Source organism: Oncorhynchus mykiss, chromosome 11 (assembly GCF_013265735.2).
Source record: "Oncorhynchus mykiss isolate Arlee chromosome 11, USDA_OmykA_1.1, whole genome shotgun sequence".
Taxonomy (NCBI): domain Eukaryota; kingdom Metazoa; phylum Chordata; class Actinopteri; order Salmoniformes; family Salmonidae; genus Oncorhynchus; species Oncorhynchus mykiss.
Genome location: NC_048575.1, coordinates 15,392,922 through 15,418,216, shown reverse-complemented (window position 1 = coordinate 15,418,216; position 25,295 = coordinate 15,392,922). Strand labels below are relative to the sequence as shown.

The following is a 25,295-nucleotide window of genomic DNA, read 5'->3' as shown; positions in this document are numbered from 1 at the left end:
CATCTGAATAGATCATTCATACAGTAGTCATCTGAATAGATCATCCAGTAGTCCTCTGAATAGATCATTCATAATGTAGTCCTCTGAATAGATCATCCAGTAGTCCTCTGAATAGATCATCCAGTAGTCCTCTGAATAGATCATCCAGTAGTCCTCTGAATAGATCGTTCATACAGTAGTCCTCTGAATAGATCATACAGTAGTCCTCTGAATAGATCATACAGTAGTCCTCTGTATAGATCATCCAGTAGTCCTCTGAATAGATCATACAGTAGTCCTCTGAATAGATCATCCAGTAGTCCTCTGTATAGATCATACAGTAGTCCTCTGAATAGATCATAGAGTATTCCTCTGAATATATCATTCATACAGTAGTCCTCTGAATAGATAATTCATACAGTAGTCCTCTGAATAGATCATTCATACAGTAGTCCTCTGAATAGATCATCCAGTAGTCCTCTTAATATATCATACAGTAGTCCTCTGTATAGATCATACAGTAGTCCTCTGAATAGATCATAGAGTATTCCTCTGAATATATCATTCATACAGTAGTCCTCTGAATAGATAATTCATACAGTAGTCCTCTGAATAGATCATCCAGTAGTCCTCTGAATAGATCATAGAGTAGTCCTCTGTATAGATCATACAGTAGTCCTCTGAATAGATCATTCATACAGTAGTCCTCTGTATAGATCATACAGTAGTCCTCTGAATAGATCATACAGTAGTCCTCTGAATAGATCATACAGTAGTCCTCTGTATAGATCATACAGTAGTCCTCTGAATAGATCATTCATACAGTAGTCCTCTGAATAGATCATCCAGTAGTCCTCTGAATAGATCATAGAGTAGTCCTCTGTATAGATCATACAGTAGTCCTCTGAATAGATCATTCATACAGTAGTCCTCTGTATAGATCATACAGTAGTCCTCTGAATAGATCATACAGTAGTCCTCTGAATAGATCATACAGTAGTCCTCTGTATAGATCATACAGTAGTCCTCTGAATAGATCATTCATACAGTAGTCCTCTGAATAGATCATACAGTAGTCCTCTGAATAGATCATTCATACAGTAGTCCTCTGAATAGATCATTCATACAGTAGTCCTCTGAATAGATCAAACAGTAGTCCTCTTAATATATCATACAGTAGTCCTCTGTATAGATCATACAGTAGTCCTCTGAATAGATCATAGAGTATTCCTCTGAATATATCATTCATACAGTAGTCCTCTGAATAGATAATTCATACAGTAGTCCTCTGAATAGATCATCCAGTAGTCCTCTGAATAGATCATAGAGTAGTCCTCTGTATAGATCATACAGTAGTCCGCTGAATAGATCATTCATACAGTAGTCCTCTGAATAGATCATACAGTAGTCCTCTGAATAGATCATACAGTAGTCCTCTGAATAGATCATACAGTAGTCCTCTGTATAGATCATACAGTAGTCCTCTGAATAGATCATTCATACAGTAGTCCTCTGAATAGATCATACAGTAGTCCTCTGAATAGATCATTCATACAGTAGTCCTCTGAATAGATCATTCATACAGTAGTCCTCTGAATAGATCAAACAGTAGTCCTCTGAATAGATCATACAGTAGTCCTCTGAATAGATCATACAGTAGTCCTCTGAATAGGTCATACAGTAGTCCTCTGAATAGATCATACAGTAGTCCTCTGAATAGATCATCCAGTAGTCCTCTGAATAGATCCTCCAGTAGTCCTCTGAATAGGTCATACAGTAGTCCTCTGTATAGATCATACAGTAGTCCTCTGAATAGATCATACAGTAGTCCTCTGTATAGATCATACAGTAGTCCTCTGTATAGATCATACAGTAGTCCTCTGTATAGATCATACAGTAGTCCTCTGTATAGATCATACAATAGTCCTCTGAATATATCATACAGTAGTCCTCTGTATAGATCATACAGTAGTCCTCTGTATAGATCATCCAGTAGTCCTCTGAATAGATCATACAGTAGTCCTCTGAATAGATCATCCAGTAGTCCTCTGTATAGATCATACAGTAGTCCTCTGAATAGATCATACAGTAGTCCTCTGTATAGATCATACAGTAGTCCTCTGTATAGATCGTACAGTAGTCCTCTGAATATATCATACAGTAGTCCTCTGAATAGATCATACAGTAGTCCTCTGAATAGATCATCCAGTAGTCCTCTGTATAGATCATACAGTAGTCCTCTGAATAGATCATACAGTAGTCCTCTGTATAGATCATACAGTAGTCCTCTGAATAGATCATACAGTAGTCCTCTGTATAGATCATACAGTAGTCCTCTGTATAGATCATACAGTAGTCCTCTGTATAGATCATACAGTAGTCCTCTGTATAGATCATACAATAGTCCTCTGAATATATCATACAGTAGTCCTCTGTATAGATCATACAGTAGTCCTCTGTATAGATCATCCAGTAGTCCTCTGAATAGATCATACAGTAGTCCTCTGAATAGATCATCCAGTAGTCCTCTGTATAGATCATACAGTAGTCCTCTGAATAGATCATACAGTAGTCCTCTGTATAGATCATACAGTAGTCCTCTGTATAGATCGTACAGTAGTCCTCTGAATAGATCATTCATACAGTAGTCCTCTGAATAGATCATACAGTAGTCCTCTGAATAGATCATTCATACAGTAGTCCTCTGAATAGATCATTCATACAGTAGTCCTCTGAATAGATCAAACAGTAGTCCTCTTAATATATCATACAGTAGTCCTCTGTATAGATCATACAGTAGTCCTCTGAATAGATCATAGAGTATTCCTCTGAATATATCATTCATACAGTAGTCCTCTGAATAGATAATTCATACAGTAGTCCTCTGAATAGATCATCCAGTAGTCCTCTGAATAGATCATAGAGTAGTCCTCTGTATAGATCATACAGTAGTCCGCTGAATAGATCATTCATACAGTAGTCCTCTGAATAGATCATACAGTAGTCCTCTGAATAGATCATACAGTAGTCCTCTGAATAGATCATACAGTAGTCCTCTGTATAGATCATACAGTAGTCCTCTGAATAGATCATTCATACAGTAGTCCTCTGAATAGATCATACAGTAGTCCTCTGAATAGATCATTCATACAGTAGTCCTCTGAATAGATCATTCATACAGTAGTCCTCTGAATAGATCAAACAGTAGTCCTCTGAATAGATCATACAGTAGTCCTCTGAATAGATCATACAGTAGTCCTCTGAATAGGTCATACAGTAGTCCTCTGAATAGATCATACAGTAGTCCTCTGAATAGATCATCCAGTAGTCCTCTGAATAGATCCTCCAGTAGTCCTCTGAATAGGTCATACAGTAGTCCTCTGTATAGATCATACAGTAGTCCTCTGAATAGATCATACAGTAGTCCTCTGTATAGATCATACAGTAGTCCTCTGTATAGATCATACAGTAGTCCTCTGTATAGATCATACAGTAGTCCTCTGTATAGATCATACAATAGTCCTCTGAATATATCATACAGTAGTCCTCTGTATAGATCATACAGTAGTCCTCTGTATAGATCATCCAGTAGTCCTCTGAATAGATCATACAGTAGTCCTCTGAATAGATCATCCAGTAGTCCTCTGTATAGATCATACAGTAGTCCTCTGAATAGATCATACAGTAGTCCTCTGTATAGATCATACAGTAGTCCTCTGTATAGATCGTACAGTAGTCCTCTGAATATATCATACAGTAGTCCTCTGAATAGATCATACAGTAGTCCTCTGAATAGATCATCCAGTAGTCCTCTGTATAGATCATACAGTAGTCCTCTGAATAGATCATACAGTAGTCCTCTGTATAGATCATACAGTAGTCCTCTGAATAGATCATACAGTAGTCCTCTGTATAGATCATACAGTAGTCCTCTGTATAGATCATACAGTAGTCCTCTGTATAGATCATACAGTAGTCCTCTGTATAGATCATACAATAGTCCTCTGAATATATCATACAGTAGTCCTCTGTATAGATCATACAGTAGTCCTCTGTATAGATCATCCAGTAGTCCTCTGAATAGATCATACAGTAGTCCTCTGAATAGATCATCCAGTAGTCCTCTGTATAGATCATACAGTAGTCCTCTGAATAGATCATACAGTAGTCCTCTGTATAGATCATACAGTAGTCCTCTGTATAGATCATACAGTAGTCCTCTGTATAGATCATACAGTAGTCCTCTGTATAGATCATACAATAGTCCTCTGAATATATCATACAGTAGTCCTCTGTATAGATCATACAGTAGTCCTCTGTATAGATCATCCAGTAGTCCTCTGAATAGATCATACAGTAGTCCTCTGAATAGATCATCCAGTAGTCCTCTGTATAGATCATACAGTAGTCCTCTGAATAGATCATACAGTAGTCCTCTGTATAGATCATACAGTAGTCCTCTGTATAGATCGTACAGTAGTCCTCTGAATATATCATACAGTAGTCCTCTGAATAGATCATACAGTAGTCCTCTGAATAGATCATACAGTAGTCCTCTGAATAGAATGAGTGGCGTTTTTCCTGCAATCGAAAGGAGGGATATTTGACATCCGTCTCTGGACCCTTGCCACGCTCTGATGACAATGTGTGTGTTAGTAACACATTTCTGTGTGAGTGTATGTGTGTGTGCCCTTAACTTCAACTTCACATCAGCTGCGTCCCTCTTGGGTTTGTAGTAGTAACCTTAAAATACCTCTTTTCCCACTGACCAAAACAATGTATCATTCATCATCAGGGCTGTTATTAGCTGTTAATAGACCATTGACCATTAGTCATAAATGGCCACTAAACATTACTCACCACCTAGAATAAGGACATTCCCGCCCCTCTTTCCCTTTTCTCTCCCTTTTCTCTCTCTCGCTCTCCTTCTTATTCTCTCTTTCTCTCTCTCCTTATTCTCTCTCTCTCTCTCTCTCTCCTTCTTATTCGCTCTCTCTCTCTCCTTCTTATTCTCTCTTTCCCTCTCCTTATTCTCTCTCTCTCTCTCTCTCTCCCTCTCTCTCTCCTTCTTATTCTCTCTCTCTCTCCTTCTTATTCCCCCCCCCCCTCTATCTTTTGTATTATCTCTTTCTCTTTCTCTCCTTCTCTCTCTCTGTCTCTCTAGTAAAAAGCCCATGGGGTCTTGCAGAGGAAGTGTACGCATCAGGATTTGATTGTGAGTAGCAGCAGTAAAAGACATGAATAAAAGGTACTTAAGTAACGCGGGACTGACTGTTGTTTCCCATATCTTCCTCCTGGACAACAATTGATGATTGTCTGTGAGTTCGTGGTCTGACAGTGTCTGATTGGCTGATTGTTCCTCTGGCCCTGTGAAGGGGCCTGTAAATGTGGCATTGTGGGAAGTGCCATTGTGTCCTCTTCCTCCTGACGAGGGAGCATTCCCACGTGAAAGAAAGACTGAGGCAGGGAGGGGCCCCAGGAAACTACAGGACCCAGTTCCCAAGCACTGATCTGACACTGTGTCTGTGTCTGTGTGTGTGTGTGTGTGTGTGTGTGTGTGTGTGTGTGTGTGTGTGTGTGTGTGTGTGTGTGTGTGTGTGTGTGTGTGTGTGTGTGTGTGTGTGTGTGTGTGTGTGTGTGTGTGTGTGTGTGTGTGTGTCGTTGTGTGTGAACTTGAGGGTTTATGTGCATACCAGGTGGTGAATGGTGTTATCGCCATACAATGGAAAGGGCCATGTAGGCAAGCAGTTGTATTTTCTGCTGAGTTTAAATGATATTGTATGTGTGTCTATGACCCTGTTTGTCAGTGGACGTGTGTATGTGTTATAGTGATGTTGATGTTGATGATGATGATGATCAGAGGGATCACGTGTGAGAGGTTAGAGGGCTCTGCTGTGTCAGTCACCAGTTGCCATGACAACTTGGTGTACAGTTGTTTATTGGCTACGCAAGTGAGGTCTCCTCCCTCTCTTAGCTCCTCCTCCTGTTTCACATCGAAGCCTCCTGGGACATCTGAGAGAGGGAGGTCGGAGAGAAAGAAGGAGGGGGGAGACAGGGAGGTGAGGAGGGAGAGAGGGAGGAAGGGCTGCAGAGATTCAGTTCCTATTCAAGCCACTTTGGTCTACACCTCCCTATCACACAACTCTGAAAACCCTTGTAACACCACAACAAACCTTCCTGCCCATCTCACTAGACCTCTATCGAACTTGAGTCCACCAAGCCACCATTTTCTTAACCTTTGATGACAAAGTTGAATAACTATTGTGGGTAAAAGTATTTTGAAGAATAAGGGGAAAAGGCCTTTTATTACGGCTCAAGGCTTTCCTGATGGCAGACAGTGTTTATCTGTCTCCAACACCCCCAGTTCTCTCCAAATAAAGAGGGCCTGGTGGCCCAGGGAAGTGCACCCCACACAGGGAAGTGCACCCCACACAGGGAAGTGCACCCCACACAGGGAAGTGCACCCCACACAGGGAAGTGATGGCAGATAGTGTTTATCTGTCTCCAACACCCCCAGTTCTCTCCAAATAAAGAGGGCCTGGTGGCCCAGGGAAGTGCACCCCACCCAGGGAAGTGCACCCCACACAGGGAAGTGCACCCCACACAGGGAAGTGCACCCCACACAGGGAAGTGCACCCCACACAAGGAAGTGCATCCCACACAGGGAAGTGCATCCCGCACAGGGAAGTGCACCCCTCACAGGGAAGTGCACCCCGCACAGGGAAGTGCATCCCGCACAGGGAAGTGCATCCCACACAGTGAAGTGCATCCCACACAGGGAAGTGACTCGATAAGAGCCCAGGTTCCTGTTTCACTCAAACACACACATATACACAGCGGACAACACACACAGGGGTAAACACACACATATACACAGCGGACAACACAAACAGGGGTAAACACACACATATACACAGCAGACGACACACACAGGGGTAAACACACACATATACACAGCGGACGACACACACAGGGGTAAACACACACATATACACAGCGGACAACACACACAGGGGTAGACACACACATACAAATACACAGCAGACAACATTCACTCACGTGCACACACACACACACACACACAACAACACCAGCATGCACACACACACACACACACACACACACACACACACACACACACACACACACACACACACACACACACACACACACACACACACACACACATACACACACACACACACACACACACACACACACACTCTCTCTCTCTCTCTCTCTCTCTCTCTCTCTCTCTATCATCACAGTGAGAGAGGGGGAGGAATTGAGAGAGAGACAAAGGACAAGAAGAGAGAGAGAGAGAGAGAGAGGGGGGGGGGGGTGAAAGATGGGGAGAGGCAGTGACGATTAATATGATAGTCACTCATAGCTTTTACATCATGACACAGAAACACACTAACGTATGCAATAGTGCACATACTGGTAGTACTATACTGTAAGTCATAATGTAGGACGTTGTTTGGATTATGTGACTGTGTAGTGACCAGCATGTTGGTGTAATGTTGTTGTACTGCACCTGTAATATAAAAGGACATGTCCAGTTCGTTCTTGAGGCAATACAGCGATACACTCTGGATACAAACACCTCAGCAACCATCAAAATCCCCACGGTCTGTGGAAAATAAACACACACACGCACGCACGCACACACACACACACACACACACACACACACACACACACACACACACACACACACACACACACACACACACACACACACACACACACACACACACACACACACTCTCTACCTCTGCTACCACCGATAGCAGCAGTAAGATTTTCCAGCAGCTGATTGAGATAATAGATGTCTCTGAGCCAGCACTACTGCCCATCTCCAGACCACAGGGCAGCTAAACACACACACACACACACTCTCTCTACCTCTGCTACCACCGATAGCAGCAGTAAGATTTTCCAGCCGCTGATTGAGATAATAGATGTCTCTGAGCCAGCACTACTGCCCATCTCCAGACCACAGGGCAGCTAAACACACACACACACACACTCTCTCTACCTCTGCTACCACCGATAGCAGCAGTAAGATTTTCCAGCCGCTGATTGAGATAATAGATGTCTCTGAGCCAGCACTACTGCCCATCTCCAGACCACAGGGCAGCTAAACACACACACACACACTCTCTCTACCTCTGCTACCACCGATAGCAGCAGTAAGATTTTCCAGCCGCTGATTGAGATAATAGATGTCTCTGAGCCAGCACTACTGCCCATCTCCAGACCACAGGGCAGCTAAACACACTACACACACTCACTTAACTAAGTGTGTGTATGTGTGTGATAGAAAGATTAATGAGTTGTAGCATATTTGGGTATATGATATCCATCAAATCAAATCAAATTGTATTTGTCACATGTGCTGAATACAACAGGTGTAGTAGACCTTACCGTGAAATACTTACTTACAAGTCCTTAACCAACAATGCAGTTAAGAAAATATTTACTAAATAAACTAAAGTAAAAAAGTAACACAATAAAATAACAATAACAAGGCTATATACAGGGGGTACCAGTACCGAGTCAATGTGTGGGGGTACAGGTTAGTCAAAGTAATTGAGGTTATTTATACATGCAGGTAGAGGTAAAGTGACTCTGCATAGACAATAAACAGTGTGTAGCAGCAGTGTAAAAACAAAGGGGGAAGGGGGTCAATGTAAATTGTCCAGGTGACCATTTGATTAATTGTTCAGCAGTCTTATGGATTGGGGGTAGAAGCTGTTAAGGAGCCTTTTGGACCTAGACTTGGCGCTCTGGTATCATGCGGTAGCAGAGACAACAGTCTGTGACTTGGGTGACTGGAGTCTTTGACCATTTTTGGGGCCTTCCTCTGACACCGCCTGGTATAGAGGTCCTGAATGGCATGAAGCTTGGCCCCAGTGATGTACTGACATTTATGCACAACCCTCTGTAGCGCCTTACGGCCGGATGCCAAGCAGTTGCCACACCAGGCTGTGATGCAACCGGTCAGGAAACTCACGATGGTGCAGCTGTGTAACCTTTTGAGGATCTGGGGAACCATGTCTTTTCAGTCTCCTGAGGTGGAATAGGCGTTGTGGTGCCCTCTCCTACAGATGAACATACTTTGGTGTGAAAAGTGCAAATCAATCCCAGAACAACAGCAAAGGACCTTGTGAAGATGCTGGAGGAAACAGGTACAAAAGTATCTATATCCACAGTAAAATGAGTCCTATATCGACATAACCTGAAAGGCCGCTCAGCAAGGAAGAAGCCACTGCTCGAAAACCGCCATAAAAAAGCCAGACTACAATTTGCAACTGCACATGGGGACAAAGATCGTACTTTTTGGAGAAATGTCCTCTGGTCTGATGAAACAAAAATAGAACTGTTTGGCCATAATGACCATTGTTATGTTTGGATGAAAAAGGGGGAGGTTTGCAAGCCGATGAACACCATCCCAACCGTGAAGCATGTGGTTGGCAGCATCATGTTGTGGGGGTGCTTTGCTGCAGAAGGGACTGGTGCCCTTCACAAAATAGATGGCATCATGAGGGAGGAAAAGTATGTGGATATATTGAAGCAACATCTCAAGACATCAGTCAGGAAGTTAAAGCTTGGTTGCAAATGGGTCTTCCAAATGAACAATGACCCCAAGCATGTTTCCAAAGATGCTGCAACATGTCTTAAGGACAACAAAGTCAAGGTATTGGAGTGGCCATCACAAATCCCTGACCTCAATCATATAGAACATTTCTGGGCTGAACTGAAAAAGCATGTGCGAGCAAGGTGGCCTACAAACCTGACTCAGTTACAGCTCTGTCAAGAGGAATGGGCCAAAATTCACCCAGCTTATTGTGGGAAGCTTGTGGAAGGTAACCCAAAATGTTTGACCCAAGTTAAACAATTTAAAGGCAATGCTACCAAATACTAATTGAGTGTATGTAAACTTCTGACCACTGGGAATGTGATTAAATAAATAATTATCTCTGCTATTATTCTGACATTTCACATTCATAAAATAAAGTGGTGATCCTGACTGACCTAAGACCTTTTTACTTTTTTACTTAAATGGATTAAATGTCAGGAATTGTGAGAATCTGAGTTTAAATGCATTTGGCTAAGGTGTATGTGAACTTCCCACTTCAACTGTATATGATAACAGTGGCATGAAAAAGGATGTGAACCCTTTGGAAATACCTGGATTTCTGCATAAATTGGTCATACAATTTAATCTGGTCTTCATCTAAGTCACAACAATAGGCACACCGTCTGCTTAAGCTAATAACCTTGGGATGAGGTTTTGATGTTGGTGTGCTGTGCCTTTTTTTCTCCATACATTGTGTTGTGTGTTTCTTCCAAGCAACATATTTGTAGTTTCATCTGTCCACAGAATAGTTTGTCAGAAGCGCTGTAGAACATCCAGGCGCGCTTTGGCAACTTCAGACTGTGCAGCAATGTTTTTTTTGGACAGCAATGGCTTCTTCCGTGGTGTCCTATGAACACCATTTTTGTTTGGTGTTTTATGTATCGTAGACTCGTCAACAGAGATGTTAGCATGTTCCAGAGATTTCTGTAAGTCTTTAGCTGACACTCTAAGATTCTTCTTAACCTCATTGAGCATTCTGCACTGTGCTCTTGCAGTCATCTTTGCAGGATGACCACTCCTAGGGAGAGTAGCAACAGTGCTGAACTTTCTCAGTTTATAGACAATTTGTCTTATCGTGGACTGATGAACATCAAGGCTTTTAGAGATACTTTTGTAACCCTTTCCAGCTTTATGCAAGTCAACAATTCTTAATCTTCTGCGATCTCTTGTTCGAGGCATGGTTCACATCAGGCAATGCTTCTTGTGAATAGTAAACTCAAATCTTGTGAGTGTTTTTATAGGGCAAGGCAGCTCTAACCAACATCTCCAATCTCGTTTCATTGATTGGACTGCAGGTAGGCAGACTCCTTACTCCAATTAGCTTTTGGAGAAGTCATTAGCTTAGGGGTTCACATACTTTTCCAACCTACACTGTGAATGTTTAAATTATGTAGTCAATATAGACAAGAAAAATACAATAATTTGTGTGTTATTAGTTTAAGCACACTGTTTGTCTATTGTTGTGACTTAGATGAAGATCAAATCAAATTTGATGACCAATTTATGCAGAAATCCAGGTAATTCACAGGGTTTCACATACTTTTTCTTGCCACTGTCTCTCTCTGTGTGTGTGTGTGTGTGTGTGTGTGTGTGTGTGTGTGTGTGTGTGTGTGTGTGTGTGTGTGTGTGTGTGTGTGTGTGTGTGTGTGTGTGTGTGTGTGTGTGTGTGTGTGTGTGTGTGTGTGTGTGTGTGTGTGTGTGTGTGTGTGTGTGTGTGCGTGTGTGTGCGTGCGTGCGTGCGCGTGTGTGTGTGTGTGTGTGTGTGTGTGTGTGTGTGTGTGCGTGCGTGCGTGTGTGTGTGTAATCCATCATGGCTGTGTAAGTGTGATGTGTGTTTCTCTGGGGTATGTGTTAGTAATCCATCACAGTCCCTCCCTCTGTGTCTCAGCCTGTCCACTCCACCGGTGGTGCGCTCACCTTATTCTTCCCCTGGAGCACTTCCTGTCTGTGTGTAGGATGTGGTTCTGTGTGGACGTGCTGGGTGCCCTCTCTCTCACCAAGCTCCATAGTGAGGAGGAGTAAGAGAGGGACAGGGCTCAGCTGTGTTGACACAGTGAAGTCACGGCTAGCCAGACGGCAGGTGTGTGTGAGAGTGTGTTTGTTCCACAGCTGTGCGCTGCAGGAGGAAGACCGGAACTCATCATCACTATTGTAATCGCTATCTTCATCTTTATCTTGGCCATCATCGTCATCATCATCCCTATTATTGTCTCCTAACCATCATCATCCTTATTATGACATCAGCATTACTACCATCATCATCATCATCCCTTGTTCACTGCTCAACTGCTTTCCCGATGGAGTCTTGTCAATGGTGTCAGTGACTGTAGCAGCATGTACTCTCTGCCGACATTGTTCATTTCTGTACTGTAGGATGTAGAGGTGGTATTGTCAACTAACATCCCTCCATTCGTAAAATCATCCCTCCATTCGTAAAATCATCCCTCCATTCATGAATTGTCCATTCTATTCTTATACATTCCAAGAGGATTACCACTGGGGTTTTCCCGGGTAATGAAAAACTCCACTACACTGTTACCTTTCTATAATATCTCTTTGCCTGCTTTTGAATGATATTGCGCCCCTTCAAGTAGATCATTTGAGATTTTTCTCGCAGAGCAACTCTGATTTTTATATTCCTACACCAATATTTCAACACCTCTCATAATCTCAAATGATCACAATGATTCTATCCCATGGCCAGTGCCTCTTCCCCTCCCCTCCCCTCCCCTCCCCTCCCCTCCCCTCCCCTCCCCCCTCTCTCTCTCTCTCTCTCTCTCTCAATGTGTCTCTCTCCCTCTCTCTCCCTCCCTCTCTCTCTCTCTCTCTCTCTCTCTCTCTCTCACTCTCTGTTCTCAGACTATCCCGTACCCCTCCCTGGTTGGCTCCTCTCATCTCTCCCATCCTCCTCTCAGCCCTCTCTCTTTCTGATTGCTCTTCCTCTTGGCAGAGATAGCGAGTGCCCGTGTCCTGTAGGGGTGACCCACCCTGTGCATGACACCAAGGGCCCTGACACACACTCACACACACATACACCCATCAGCCAGCCGACTCTCCCACGCCTCCCAGGAAACACATGCACATACGTGCACACACACTTGCACGTACACACACACACAAACACACAGAGATGGTTCTACATATGTGGACACAGACAAGTTTAGTTAGATGACATAACACACACATATACACATACACACTCATACATAGACACATTCACACAGTGTGCCTTCCCAGGGTGAGTTGGCCTGTTGGCCTGTCTATGATGTTGTCTCAGAATTTCATTTAGAGAACCTGCTAAATGAGTTACTACCTAAAAACGATGAAACGTCGAAAAGTAGGAAGCAACACACAATTTAAAGCAACATTTAATGTAAAAAACAAACATTTAATATAACATTTAAAACAATACATATGAAACGTTTTCATACAAATGTGGCCATTATTGGCAATTATCATAAGTAAGTTAGTCATATAAAATTATTAAATATTAGATTCATATATTACTCATAGAAAATCTGTATACATGGAATGAATCACAAAGGGAGAGACCCGTAGAATGAATAAACTCAGTGTGGAAGTCTCGCTTGCTCTCATCATCATCATCATCATCATCATCATACATACACACACACACACACACACACACACACACACACAAATCAACACACATTACATTCTTAGAAAAAAATGTAACCTAAAAGGGATCTTTGGCTGTCCCAATAGGAGAACCCTTTGAAGAACCCCTTTGGTTTCAGGTAGAACCCTTTTGGGTTCCGTGTAGAACCCTTTCCACAGAGGGTTTTACATTAAACCCAGAAGTCTTCTACATGGAACCAAAAAGGGTTTTGGAAGCCTACATGCACGACCATGACACTCAAACAAACCATAAAAACAGCTTCCTGTGCATATGAAGAGTTTATTTCCAAAACACTATATCCACCAATTATTCACATTTGTGTTTTTTCATCAGAAATGATTGCTTATGGGTACCTTCATGTGTGTTTAAAATATAACTGTTTTCAGATTTTTTTATTCATAGATTTTAGATGTGAATTGTAACGTTTTTTTTTGCAAACCGCTATATATCAATTGTTACGCTGGAATGGAATGTTTGTATCCTGCATATTTGACTGTGATATGTGGTTGTCTCACCTAGCTTTCTTAAGATGAATGCACTAACTCTAAGGCGCTCTGGATAAGAGCATCTGCTAAATGATTAAAATGTGAAATGTTTTACATACAGATCTCATATTACTGTATTGAATTATATTTATAAAACATTTTAAATAATTAAAACAAATATTGATGTCACAAATGTATAATTTGAACAGTTCTTTATTCAAAATGTAGTTAGTTATTTGTTACATTTGAATGTGAAAAACCTAGCAGGACTACTTGTTTCTCTGAGAGTGAGGCGGATAATTAGCATTTTGCAAAAAAAAATGTAAACAATTTTTCTCTGAAATGAATCCATCAAGTGAGAGATTTTAAACAAATACATGTCTTTCATTGAACAACCCCATGTCATGATTAGATAGTGAAAAAATACACCAATCTCTTTCATAACTTTAAACAATAAAAGCTAATTTACCAACATTTCTGAAAATTGATATTTAGCATTTTGGAAATACATTCTTCATATATCACACGCAAAGACAAACTATTTTCCACACAATAAATTGCAGTATAATATATAAATTCACTCTGGATGACAAATGGTTGATATACAGTGAAACGCCTTACAAATGACATAACATGACATAAGATGACATATGACTGTCATTGACTCTGGGTCCTGGGTAACTCCTACATGGTAGGTGTTTGATGAGCAGTCCCAGAGTATCTTCCAGTAATAGAGAACTGTAGGGCATCCCAGAGCATTTCTCTCTCTCTCTCTCTCTCTCTCTCTCTCTTTCTCTCTCCCTCTATCTCTCTCCCTCTCTCCCTCTCCCTCTCTCTCTCTCTCTCTCTCTCTCTCTCTCTCTCTCTCTCTCTCTCTCTCTCCCTCACTCTCTCTCTCCCGCTCGCCCATCTGAGATGTAGCAACTTACTTATAAGGTATATGATTTACAGTCAGAACTCACAGCTTTTGTGGATGTCAGAACTACAACAGAATGGCAGGGCTCGGGGCTGGGGACAGGCTCATGTACCCATTATAGTACCACTCTAGGAACACAAGAAGCAAAAGCAGCTCCAGAAAAACGTGGCTTAGTGGATGGATGGAAGGGCACTTCTTTCTGGCTCAAAATGTCTGAGAAAAGTAACAATGTAAAAAAAAGAAAAAGCCAGAAAAGGGGTGTAAAAATGCAACCTGGGGAAGGGGAAATAAATAAATAGAATAATAACCATTAAAAGCATATCAGATCATTGTCCTCAGTGTGGTGTGACCTCATACTCCTCTTCTTCCTCATCCTCCTCTTCAACAGTGTACCAGGTCACTGTCCTGCCCCCCCCTGCCCTCCAACCCCAAGATCCCAGAGAGCACCAATGTGGGGTCGCTAGGTGGCTGTAATGTCTGTCATTGAAGGTGCCGGCTGCCTTGGGAACAGCCTTGCTGAGTGTGGTGGAGGGGGTGATGGTGGTGGTGGTGGGGGGATATTTTAATGAAGTGAAACGAAGGTTTGGGGATGAGGGGCAGAGCTGGCGAGGGGGGGAAGGCCAGGGGAGGGGGGAATGAGGAGGGGAGGGGGGTCTCAAGAATAGATCAAGCCCTTGAGGAAGCAGGACTCTGCCACGTTTGAAGACGGAGGGACAATCACGCTGCTGGGAAGCGTCTCGCGTCGGGGAGGAAGCCAAACAAGGAGAGGAAAAGCGCTCTGATTTTCGCACAGGAAACCCGGCGAGCCTCCTGCCCGGGCCAGATAAGAGCGCTGCGGTTCCCAGGGCCCAGGACAAGACCAAGGATCCACGACTGGACCCAGGGACACATCCAGCACCAAGGACCCAGACCTAGGACATAAGGGTGAATCCAGGCCCCAGACCCAGGTCCAAGGATCCAGGGCCAGAAACAGGCTCTAGACCCACACCCTACCCTGAGGACCCAGGTCCCTATCAGCCTGGCCCAGCCTGGCCCACTGTCGCTGGGCCTCCTCCGGCGCGGCATCAGGCCCGTGTTCCGCCAGAGCTACAAAGAACAAGGGCCTGGTCAGGGCGAATCAGAATCTATTCACATTCTGAATCATTACTCTAGAACTCTAGAACAAGAACAGAATGCTGGAGCTCTCACTGCTTTACAGTAAACAAACAATAAGGAAATCACATTCAAAGAAATCTCATTACACAAGTCTGAACCCCAAATCTCTTTCACCTGTCTGAATACCTAATTTGTAATGAAAGCAACTTAAATGGATCATTCTTTGCAGGTAGTGAGAGTGGCCAACGGGGAGTATCAGTATGCATGCAAGACTCAACATAGGCTATAATTGATGACTTGTCACAGCTCCTCTGTGCACAGAAGGCATCTTCTTGTTAGGCTGTGTAAGCCTCGTTAGACCTTTCTGGACTGTGAGGTGTCACACTTTCTCCTGGCTGGCTTGCCAATTCATAATCATTGAAAATGTCATTTCTACCAGAGTTTTACCAGGTAAAGCCATCCATGTTGAGGTAGGAGCACGAGTCACTGCTCATTGGTTCAGTGAAGTTATGTGATGTTGCTATGGCAATTTACTGTGGAGATGTGACGATAAAGACTTTCCACAAGCATTGGAAGTAGGCAGTGTGTGTGTGTGTGTGTGTGTGTGTGTGTGTGTGTGTGTGTGTGTGTGTGTGTGTGTGTGTGTGTGTGTGTGTGTGTGTGTGTGTGTGTGTGTGTGTGTGTGTGTGTATGCTGGTGTGAAATGTCAAGTACACAGTGATGTCACAGTGTGTCTCAGTAGGGGAATATAACATGGGCGGTAGCTTGGTCTGGAAGCCATGATGTTCAGGTAACGGTTAACCTCTTTGACCTAAACACAACCAACACAATAGTGTCTGACCTCCAAGACCAACCCAAGTCATGTTTTTGCCAAGTGTGTGTGTGTGTGTGTGTGTGTGTGTGTGTGTGTGTGTGTGTGTGTGTGTGTGTGTGTGTGTGTGTGTGTGTGTGTGTGTTTGTCAATGACAGTTGATTGCTGGGCAGGGCCACTTCTCATGAGAACTTAAAAATGTGTGTATGGTAAGATCAGTGTGTGTGTTGGAATATCATTGCTGATTGTTGGGCAGGGCCGTTTCTTAAAAGACCTTTAAAAAAATGTGTGTGTCAGTGTATGAGTGTGTGTGTGTGTGTGTGTGTGTGTGTGTGTGTTTTGTGAGAGTGGTTTGAAAGTGTGTGTGTGTCATATTAGAAAAGGCATCAAAGAATCCATTGCGCAATCACAATAATAAACATCTCACCCTGCGTTCAGGACAGGAAGTTCATTAAATCATAGTGTTTGATTTAGAAAACAACCAATCTTGACTGAGAACACAGAACAGGCCTCTATTTAAGTGACTGAGAGCACAGAACAGGCCTCTATTTAAGTGACTGAGAACACAGAACAGGCCTCTATTTAAGTGACTGAGAACACAGAACAGGCCTCTATCGAAGTGACTGAGAACACAGAACAGGCCTCTATCGAAGTGACTGAGCCCACAGAACAGGCCTCTATCGAAGTGACTGAGAACACAGAACAGGCCTCTATCGAAGTGACTGAGAACACAGAACAGGCCTCTATTTAAGTGACTGAGAACACAGAACAGGCCTCTATTTAAATGACTGAGAACACAGAACAGGCCTCTATTGAAGTGACTGAGAACACAGAACAGGCCTCTATTTAAGTGACTGAGAACACAGAACAGGCCTCTATTTAAGTGACTGAGAACACAGAACAGGCCTCTATCGAAGTGACTGAGGCCACAGAACAGGCCTCTATCGAAGTGACTGAGAACACAGAACAGGCCTCTATCGAAGTGACTGAGAACACAGAACAGGCCTCTATCGAAGTGACTGAGAACACAGAACAGGCCTCTATCGAAGTGACTGAGAACACAGAACAGGCCTCTATCGAAGTGACTGAGAACACAGAACAGGCCTCTATTTAAGTGACTGAGAACACAGAACAGGCCTCTATTTAAGTGACTGAGAACACAGAACAGGCCTCTATCGAAGTGACTGAGGCCACAGAACAGGCCTCTATCGAAGTGACTGAGGCCACAGAACAGGCCTCTATCGAAGTGACTGAGGCCACAGAACAGGCCTCTATCGAAGTGACTGAGGCCACAGAACAGGCCTCTATCGAAGTGACTGAGAACACAGAACAGGCCTCTATTTAAGTGACTGAGAACACAGAACAGGCCTCTATTGAAGTGGGCTTTTACTACTCTGCTCTTGAAGTCTGAGCTACACTGTACTGTGTCTGTGAATGTACCAGGCACACACACGGACGGACAGACGTATACACACGGACATGGACAAGGTAACATACAGGCAGTGACAGAAACATATGGTAATAGACTCAGACAAAGACATGATGAAACACACAGAGACACAGACACACACACATTCACACACTCACAGACATGAAAGGCTTCAAAAGGCATCTGTTCTGGTTGCAAAGAGGAAACCCTGTCTGAACACATGCTGAAATAGACCAAACATGTCTCCCTTCACAAACAAACTCACAGACATTCTCCATTCACACCCTAAAACAGGCCCTCATATTATAGTCACAGACATTCTCCATTCACACCTTAAAACAGGCCCTCATATTATAGTCACAGACATTCTCCATTCACACCCTAAAACAGGCCCTCATATTATAGTCACAGACATTCTCCATTCACACCCTAAAACAGGCCCTCATATTATAGTCACAGACATTCTCCATTCACACCCTAAAACAGGCCCTCATATTATAGACACAGACATTCTCCATTCACACCCTAAAACAGGCCCTCATATTATAGTCACAGACATTCTCCATTCACACCCTAAAACAGGCCCTCATATTATAGACACAGACATTCTCCATTCACACCCTAAAACAGGCCCTCATATTATAGTCACAGACATTCTCCATTCACACCCTAAAACAGGCCCTCATATTATAGACACAGACATTCTCCATTCACACCCTAAAACAGGCCCTCATATTATAGTCACAGACATTCTCCATTCACACCCTAAAACAGGCCCTCATATTATAGTCACAGACATTCTCCATTCACACCCTAAAACAGGCCCTCATATTATAGACACAGACATTCTCCATTCACACCCTAAAACAGGCCCTCATATTATAGACACAGACACCTTTCTGTCCCAGTTCTAAGTTAAGAACAATATGACTAAAATACATGACGTATGTAATGTAAAGGAGAACTTCCACACCTTTAGGAAGACGTGTGTTTCTGTGCTACTGCGGGTGACAATGTGAGCACCAGATGTACTTACAGGCCTTTGGGGGGGCAGGGGTGCCAGAGCCAGGCGATGTGAGGAGGGGGGACTCCGTGGGAGCTGCAGTGCAGGGCTTGTCTGCTGCCCTGCGGGACACTACCTGCGTCCTGCAAGGACACCGCCTTCTCCCCTATCCCTGGACTCACTGGAGGAAAACAGACAGAGACACAGACTAGTGGTGTACGGGTCTGCTGTTTGTTCACCCACCCGCAATTGCTAATAATCCATCCGCAACCAGCCGACTACTATACACTGAGTGTAGAAAATATTAAGAACACCTTCCTAACATTGAGTTGCAACCCACCCCCTTTTTCCCCCTCAGAATCAGCTCAATTTGTCAGGGCGTGGACTCCACAAGGTATCGAAATCGTTCCACAGGGATGCTGGCCCATGTTGACTCCAATGCTTCACGCAGTTGTGTCAAGTTGTCTGGATGTCCTTTGGCTGGTGGACCATTCTTGATACACACAAACTGTGAAAACCCCAGCAGTGTAGCATGTTCTTGACACAAAACGAGGCGCCTGGCTCCTACTACCGTACCCCGTTCAAAGGCACTTCATAAACCCATAAACAACCCAACATGTTTTTTTGATAAGATTTCAGTTTGGCTTGGATGCAGACCATGAGCACAGAGAGGGAGAGGGAGAGAGGACAGACCATGAGCACAGAGAGAGAGAGAGAGAGAGAGAGAGAGAGAGAGAGAGAGAGAGAGAGAGAGAGAGAGAGAGAGAGAGAGAGAGAGAGAGAGAGAGAGAGAGAGAGAGAGGACAGACCATGAGCACAGAGAGTGAGAGAGGACAGACCATGAGCACAGAAAGAGAGTGTGAAGGAAAGAGGAAGGTTGAGAAGAAGAGAGAGAAAAATAACAAATAAAAGAGCGCTGGAGAAAGAGATAAAAGGGTGAGAATGAGGAAAGCGAGAGGGGACAATGTGGAACAGAATAATGGGTTGGAGACACAAAGTGGGCACAGAGCAAAAGAGAGGGTTGTATGAAGAGGAAAAAGAGGAGAAAGCGATGGAGAGTAAAGAGAGGAGGGAAGACTTGGTCCTCACCGTTGACCACCAGAGAGAGCGTTAGGTTCTGGTAGAGTCTGTGCTCCTGGATTCCCACCAGGATAGTGTACTTCCCTGCATCCTCCTTCGCCACATCCCGGATCACCAGGGAATTCCCGTCCACATGGTAACGGGAACACTGTTCTGCTGCTACCTTCCCATCCTTCAACCTAACACGGAAAAACATACAGGAAATTCTTCAATTAACTTAAAGAACGATCAAATTAAGAATGATACAATGTATACAGTATCTGTATTTGTCCCTCAAATAGTGTAGGCTGGTGTAAGAGAGTGTGCAGGTTAGCTAACAGTCTGTATGTTCTTACCAGATGATCTCTGGGGCAGGGAAGGCCCGTAGTTTGGGGGAGAGTCGGTAGGACTTCTGTCCTGCATGAGCCTCCACTACCGCCCCTTGTCTGGGTGTCAGACGGATATACGGACGGTCTGGGACGATACACAGACACAGAAACAGACAGGCAGACAGGCAGGCAGGCAGGCAGACAGACAGACAGACAGACAGGCAGACAGACAGGCAGACAGACAGACAGACAGACAGACAGACAGACAGGCAGGCAGGCAGGCAGGCAGGCAGGCAGGCAGGCAGGCAGGCAGGCAGGCAGGCAGACAGACAGACAGACAGACAGACAGACAGACAGACAGGCAGGCAGGCAGGCAGGCAGGCAGGCAGGCAGGCAGGCAGGCAGACAGGCAGGCAGGCAGGCAGGCAGGCAGGCAGGCAGGCAGACAGACAGACAGACAGACAGACAGACAGACAGACAGACAGACAGACAGACAGACAGACAGACAGACAGACAGACAGACAGAAATGCACGAACACACATACACACACAGAGAATATCATGCATTAATGATATATTACAGAGAGTGACACAGACTGTGATTGTGGTTCATATTATTATGGTAAAAGGGGGTGTTAACCATCAATGAATTTGTCACAGATGTGGGTGTAGTCGGAGGTGAGAAGTAGTGCGTTTATTTTGACTCACCGTAGACTGTGACTGACACGTTAGTCTCTCGGCTGACCGGTCCACTGGTCACTCGGCAGATATAGAGCCCTCTGTCAGAGCGGTGGAGTTTAGGGATGGACAGAATACTGTAGAACACCATGTGAGTTTTACTGGCCATGATACGCCTACTAATTATGGCTGCCCGGTTTACCTGAGGGGAGAGAGAGAGGAGGGGGGGAGACGGAGAGAAAGGGAGAGATATTATTCTGATAGTAAAAGTCTTCCAAACAGGTAGGCAGATGTTGAAGTTGTTATCTACTAAGTAATATATATATACAGTTGAAGTCGGAAGTTTACATACACCTAATCCAAATACATTTAGACTCAGTTTTTCACAATTCCTGACATTTAATCCTAGTAAACATTCCCTGTCTTAGGTCAGTTAGGATCACCACTTTATTTTAAGAATGTGAAATGTCAGAATAATAGTAGAGAGAATTATTTATTTAATCTTTTATTTCTTTCATCACATTCCTAGTGGGTCAGAAGTTTACGTACACTCAATTAGTATTTGGTAGCATTGCCGTTAAATTGTTTAACTTGGGTCAAACGTTTTGGGTAGCCTTCCACAAGGTGTACTACAGCATCCCTGAGTCGCCTCTTCACTGTTGACGTTGAGACTGGTGTTTTGCGGGTACTATTTAATGAAGCTGCCAAATGAGGACTTGTGAGGCGTCTGTTTATCAAACTTGTCCTCTTGTTCAGTTGTGCACCGGGGCCTCCCCCTCCTCTTTCTATTCTGGTTAGAGCAAGTTTTCACTGTTCTGTGAAGGGAGTAGTACACAACGTTATACGAGATCTTCAGTTTCTTGGCAATTTCTCACGTGGAATAGCCTTCATTTCTCAGAACAAGAATAGACTGACGAGTTTCAGAAGAAAATTCTTTGTTTCTGGCCATTTTGAGCCTGTAATCGAACCCACAAATGCTGATGCTCCAGATACTCAACTAGTCTAAAGAAGGCCAGTTTTATTGCTTCTTTAATCATCACTACAGTTTTCAGCTGTGCTAACGTAATTGCAAAAGGGTTTTCTAATGATCAATTAGCCTTTTCAAATGATAAACTTGGATTAGCTAACCCAACGTGCCATTGGAACACAGGAGTGATGGTTGATGATAATGGGCCTGAGAATATTCCATAAAACAAATCTATTTCAGGAACTTTGACAAAGCTGTCATCAACGAAAAGGGTGGCTACTTTGAAGAATCTCAAATATAAAATATATTTAGATTTGTTGAACACTTTTTTGGTTACTACATGATTCCATATGTGTTATTTCATCGTTTTTTTAAATGAAGTAAAACCCTTAAGTGAGTAGATGTGTTCAAACTTTGACTGGTACTGTATAAATACTTCAAAGTAATTCTACATACAGTACTACATAACATAGCGCACCTCATTGTAGTGCACTTCATAATTCTAGTGTACTTCATATGTTTCTCACCTGCCCAGGGTAGTCCCAGCTGATGGACACTCTGCTGTTCCACTCTGCAGTGACAGTGCAGTTGATGGCCAGACTGTCCCCCTGTAAAGTCTGGACGGGACTAGTACTGTTCAGATACACCTCCATAATCTTATTCACTGGAGAGGAGAGGGGGAGTGGAAGAGACACTCGTTTAATTGCTGCAATATTTAAAATCTGCAGATCTGCAATCTGGCCTTGGTAGTGCTCACCTGGTCTATAGGTGTGTCATGTAAGTGTGTGTGTGTGTGTGTGAGTGTGTATAAGTGTGTGTGCACGTGCGTGTAATGTGTGTAAGTATGTGTCTGCATTTGTGTGTGTGTGCTCACCTTGTCTGTGTGTGAGGTAACTGAGGGAGTGTGTGGTCCCGTTGACAGAGGTCTTGCAGGAGAACAGGCCGATGTAGAAGTAGGTGGGACTGCGGATGAGGAAGCCCTGTCTGCTGTTCCACACTATGTTCCTCTGGTCTGGGGTCAACTCACGGTCAGGGAACTGGAGGCATGAACACACACGGTCATGACCACAACCACAACTGTACAAACAGTCTAATAAAATCAATGTCACACAAAATGAGATATCTGTTTTCCGGTTAGGGATTAGAAAACATGGTCAACAACCATAGCCACACCATAAACCCAACACAACTACAACCATTTTGGGAACTCAACCACCAACCAATCATGAAGTCAACCCAGCCATGTCATGAGTTATTCAGAACCATGACCACATCCTGAACACAACACAACCATACTTACAGTCACACAAAAGCAACACTGCACACATTCACAACTCCTGAGCAAATCATGAACATCACATCCACACAGAACAGTATGGGGGCCATTAATGACTCAAATTAGGCCACATTGGCTAGACTCATGTTATTATTATTACTGCATAACACAAAACGATTACGAAAAAATCTGTATTACTGTAGAGAGAGTCTTGTTAGAGTAAAAACAGTCTTGTGTTATTGTAGACAGAGTCTTGTGTTACTGTAGAGACAGAGTCTTGTGTTACTGTAGACAGAGTCTTGTGTTACTGTAGAGACATAGTCTTGTGTTACTGTAGACAGAGTCTTGTGTTACTGTAGAGAGAGTATTGTGTTACTGTAGAGAGAGTCTTGAGTTACTGTAGATATAGTCTTGTGTTACTGTAGAGAGAGTCTTGTGTTACTGTAGAGACAGAGTATTGTGTTACTGTAGAGACAGAGTCTTGTGTTACTGTAGAGAGAGTCTTGTGTTACTGTAGAGACAAAGTCTTGTGTTACTGTAGAGACAGAGTCTTGTGTTACTGTAGATACAGAGTATTGTGTTACTGTAGACAGAGTATTGTGTTACTGTAGACAGAGTCTTGTGTTACTGTGGAGACAGAGTATTGTGTTACTGTAGACAGAGTCTTGTGTTACTGTAGAGACAGAGTCTTGTGTTACTGTAGAGACAGAGTCTTGTGTTACTGTAGACAGAGTATTGTGTTACTGTAGACAGAGTCTTGTCTTACTGTAGAGACAGAGTCTTGTGTTACTGTAGACAGAGTCTTGTGTTACTGTAGAGACAGAGTATTGTGTTACTGTAGAGACAGAGTATTGTGTTGCTGTAGAGACAGAGTCTTGTGTTACTGTAGAGACAGAGTCTTGTGTTACTGTAGACAGAGTCTTGTATTACTGTAGACAGAGTATTGTGTTACTGTAGAGACAAAGTATTGTGTTACTGTAGAGACAGAGTCTTGTGTTACTGTAGACAGAGTCTTGTGTTACTGTAGACAGAGTCTTGTGTTACTGTAGAGACAGAGTCTTGTGTTACTGTAGACAGAGTCGTGTGTTACTGTAGACAGAGTCTTGTGTTACTGTAGAGACAGAGTCTTGTGTTGCTGTAGAGACAGAGTCTTGTGTTACTGTAGACAGAGTCTTGTGTTACTGTAGAGACAGAGTCTTGTGTTACTGTAGAGACAGAGTCTTGTGTTACTGTAGATACAGAGTATTGTGTTACTGTAGACAGAGTATTGTGTTACTGTAGAGACAGAGTCTTGTGTTACTGTAGAGACAGAGTCTTGTGTTACTGTAGAGACAGAGTCTTGTGTTGCTGTAGAGACAGAGTCTTGTGTTACTGTAGACAGAGTCTTGTGTTACTGTAGACAGAGTCTTGTGTTACTGTAGACAGAGTCTTGTGTTGCTGTAGAGACAGAGTCTTGTGTTACTGTAGACAGAGTCTTGTGTTACTGTAGAGACAGAGTCTTGTGTTGCTGTAGAGACAGAGTCTTGTGTTACTGTAGAGACAGAGTCTTGTGTTACTGTAGAGACAGAGTATTGTGTTACTGTAGAGACAGAGTCTTGTGTTACTGTAGAGACAGAGTCTTGTGTTACTGTAGAGACAAAGTCTTGTGTTACTGTAGAGACAGAGTCTTGTGTTGCTGTAGAGAAAGAGTCTTGTGTTACTGTAGAGACAGAGTCTTGTGTTGCTGTAGAGACAGAGTATTGTGTTACTGTAGAGACAGAGTCTTGTGTTACTGTAGAGACAGAGTCTTGTGTTGCTGTAGAGACAGAGTCTTGTGTTACTGTAGACAGAGTCTTGTGTTACTGTGGAGACAGAGTATTGTGTTACTGTAGAGACAGAGTCTTGTGTTGCTGTAGAGACAGAGTCTTGTGTTACTGTAGACAGAGTCTTGTGTTACTGTGGAGACAGAGTATTGTGTTACTGTAGAGACAGAGTCTTGTGTT

The 25,295-nt window shown here is 43.3% G+C and overlaps 1 protein-coding gene across 1 annotated transcript in view; it reads right to left on the bottom strand.

Moving 5' to 3' along the window:
* The window catches only part of LOC110535338 (fms related receptor tyrosine kinase 3), a 102,563-nt gene that overhangs the window by 60,006 nt on the left and 17,262 nt on the right, over positions 1-25,295 (bottom strand). Inside the window, 13 exon segments of the mRNA XM_036936644.1 lie at positions 5,316-5,403; positions 5,792-5,991; positions 7,517-7,549; positions 7,552-7,612; positions 11,543-11,580; positions 11,583-11,648; positions 18,886-18,896; positions 19,038-19,185; positions 20,094-20,263; positions 20,420-20,537; positions 21,101-21,272; positions 22,565-22,701; positions 22,912-23,074. Coding sequence (XP_036792539.1) covers positions 5,316-5,403; positions 5,792-5,991; positions 7,517-7,549; positions 7,552-7,612; positions 11,543-11,580; positions 11,583-11,648; positions 18,886-18,896; positions 19,038-19,185; positions 20,094-20,263; positions 20,420-20,537; positions 21,101-21,272; positions 22,565-22,701; positions 22,912-23,074 — 1,405 coding nt within the window.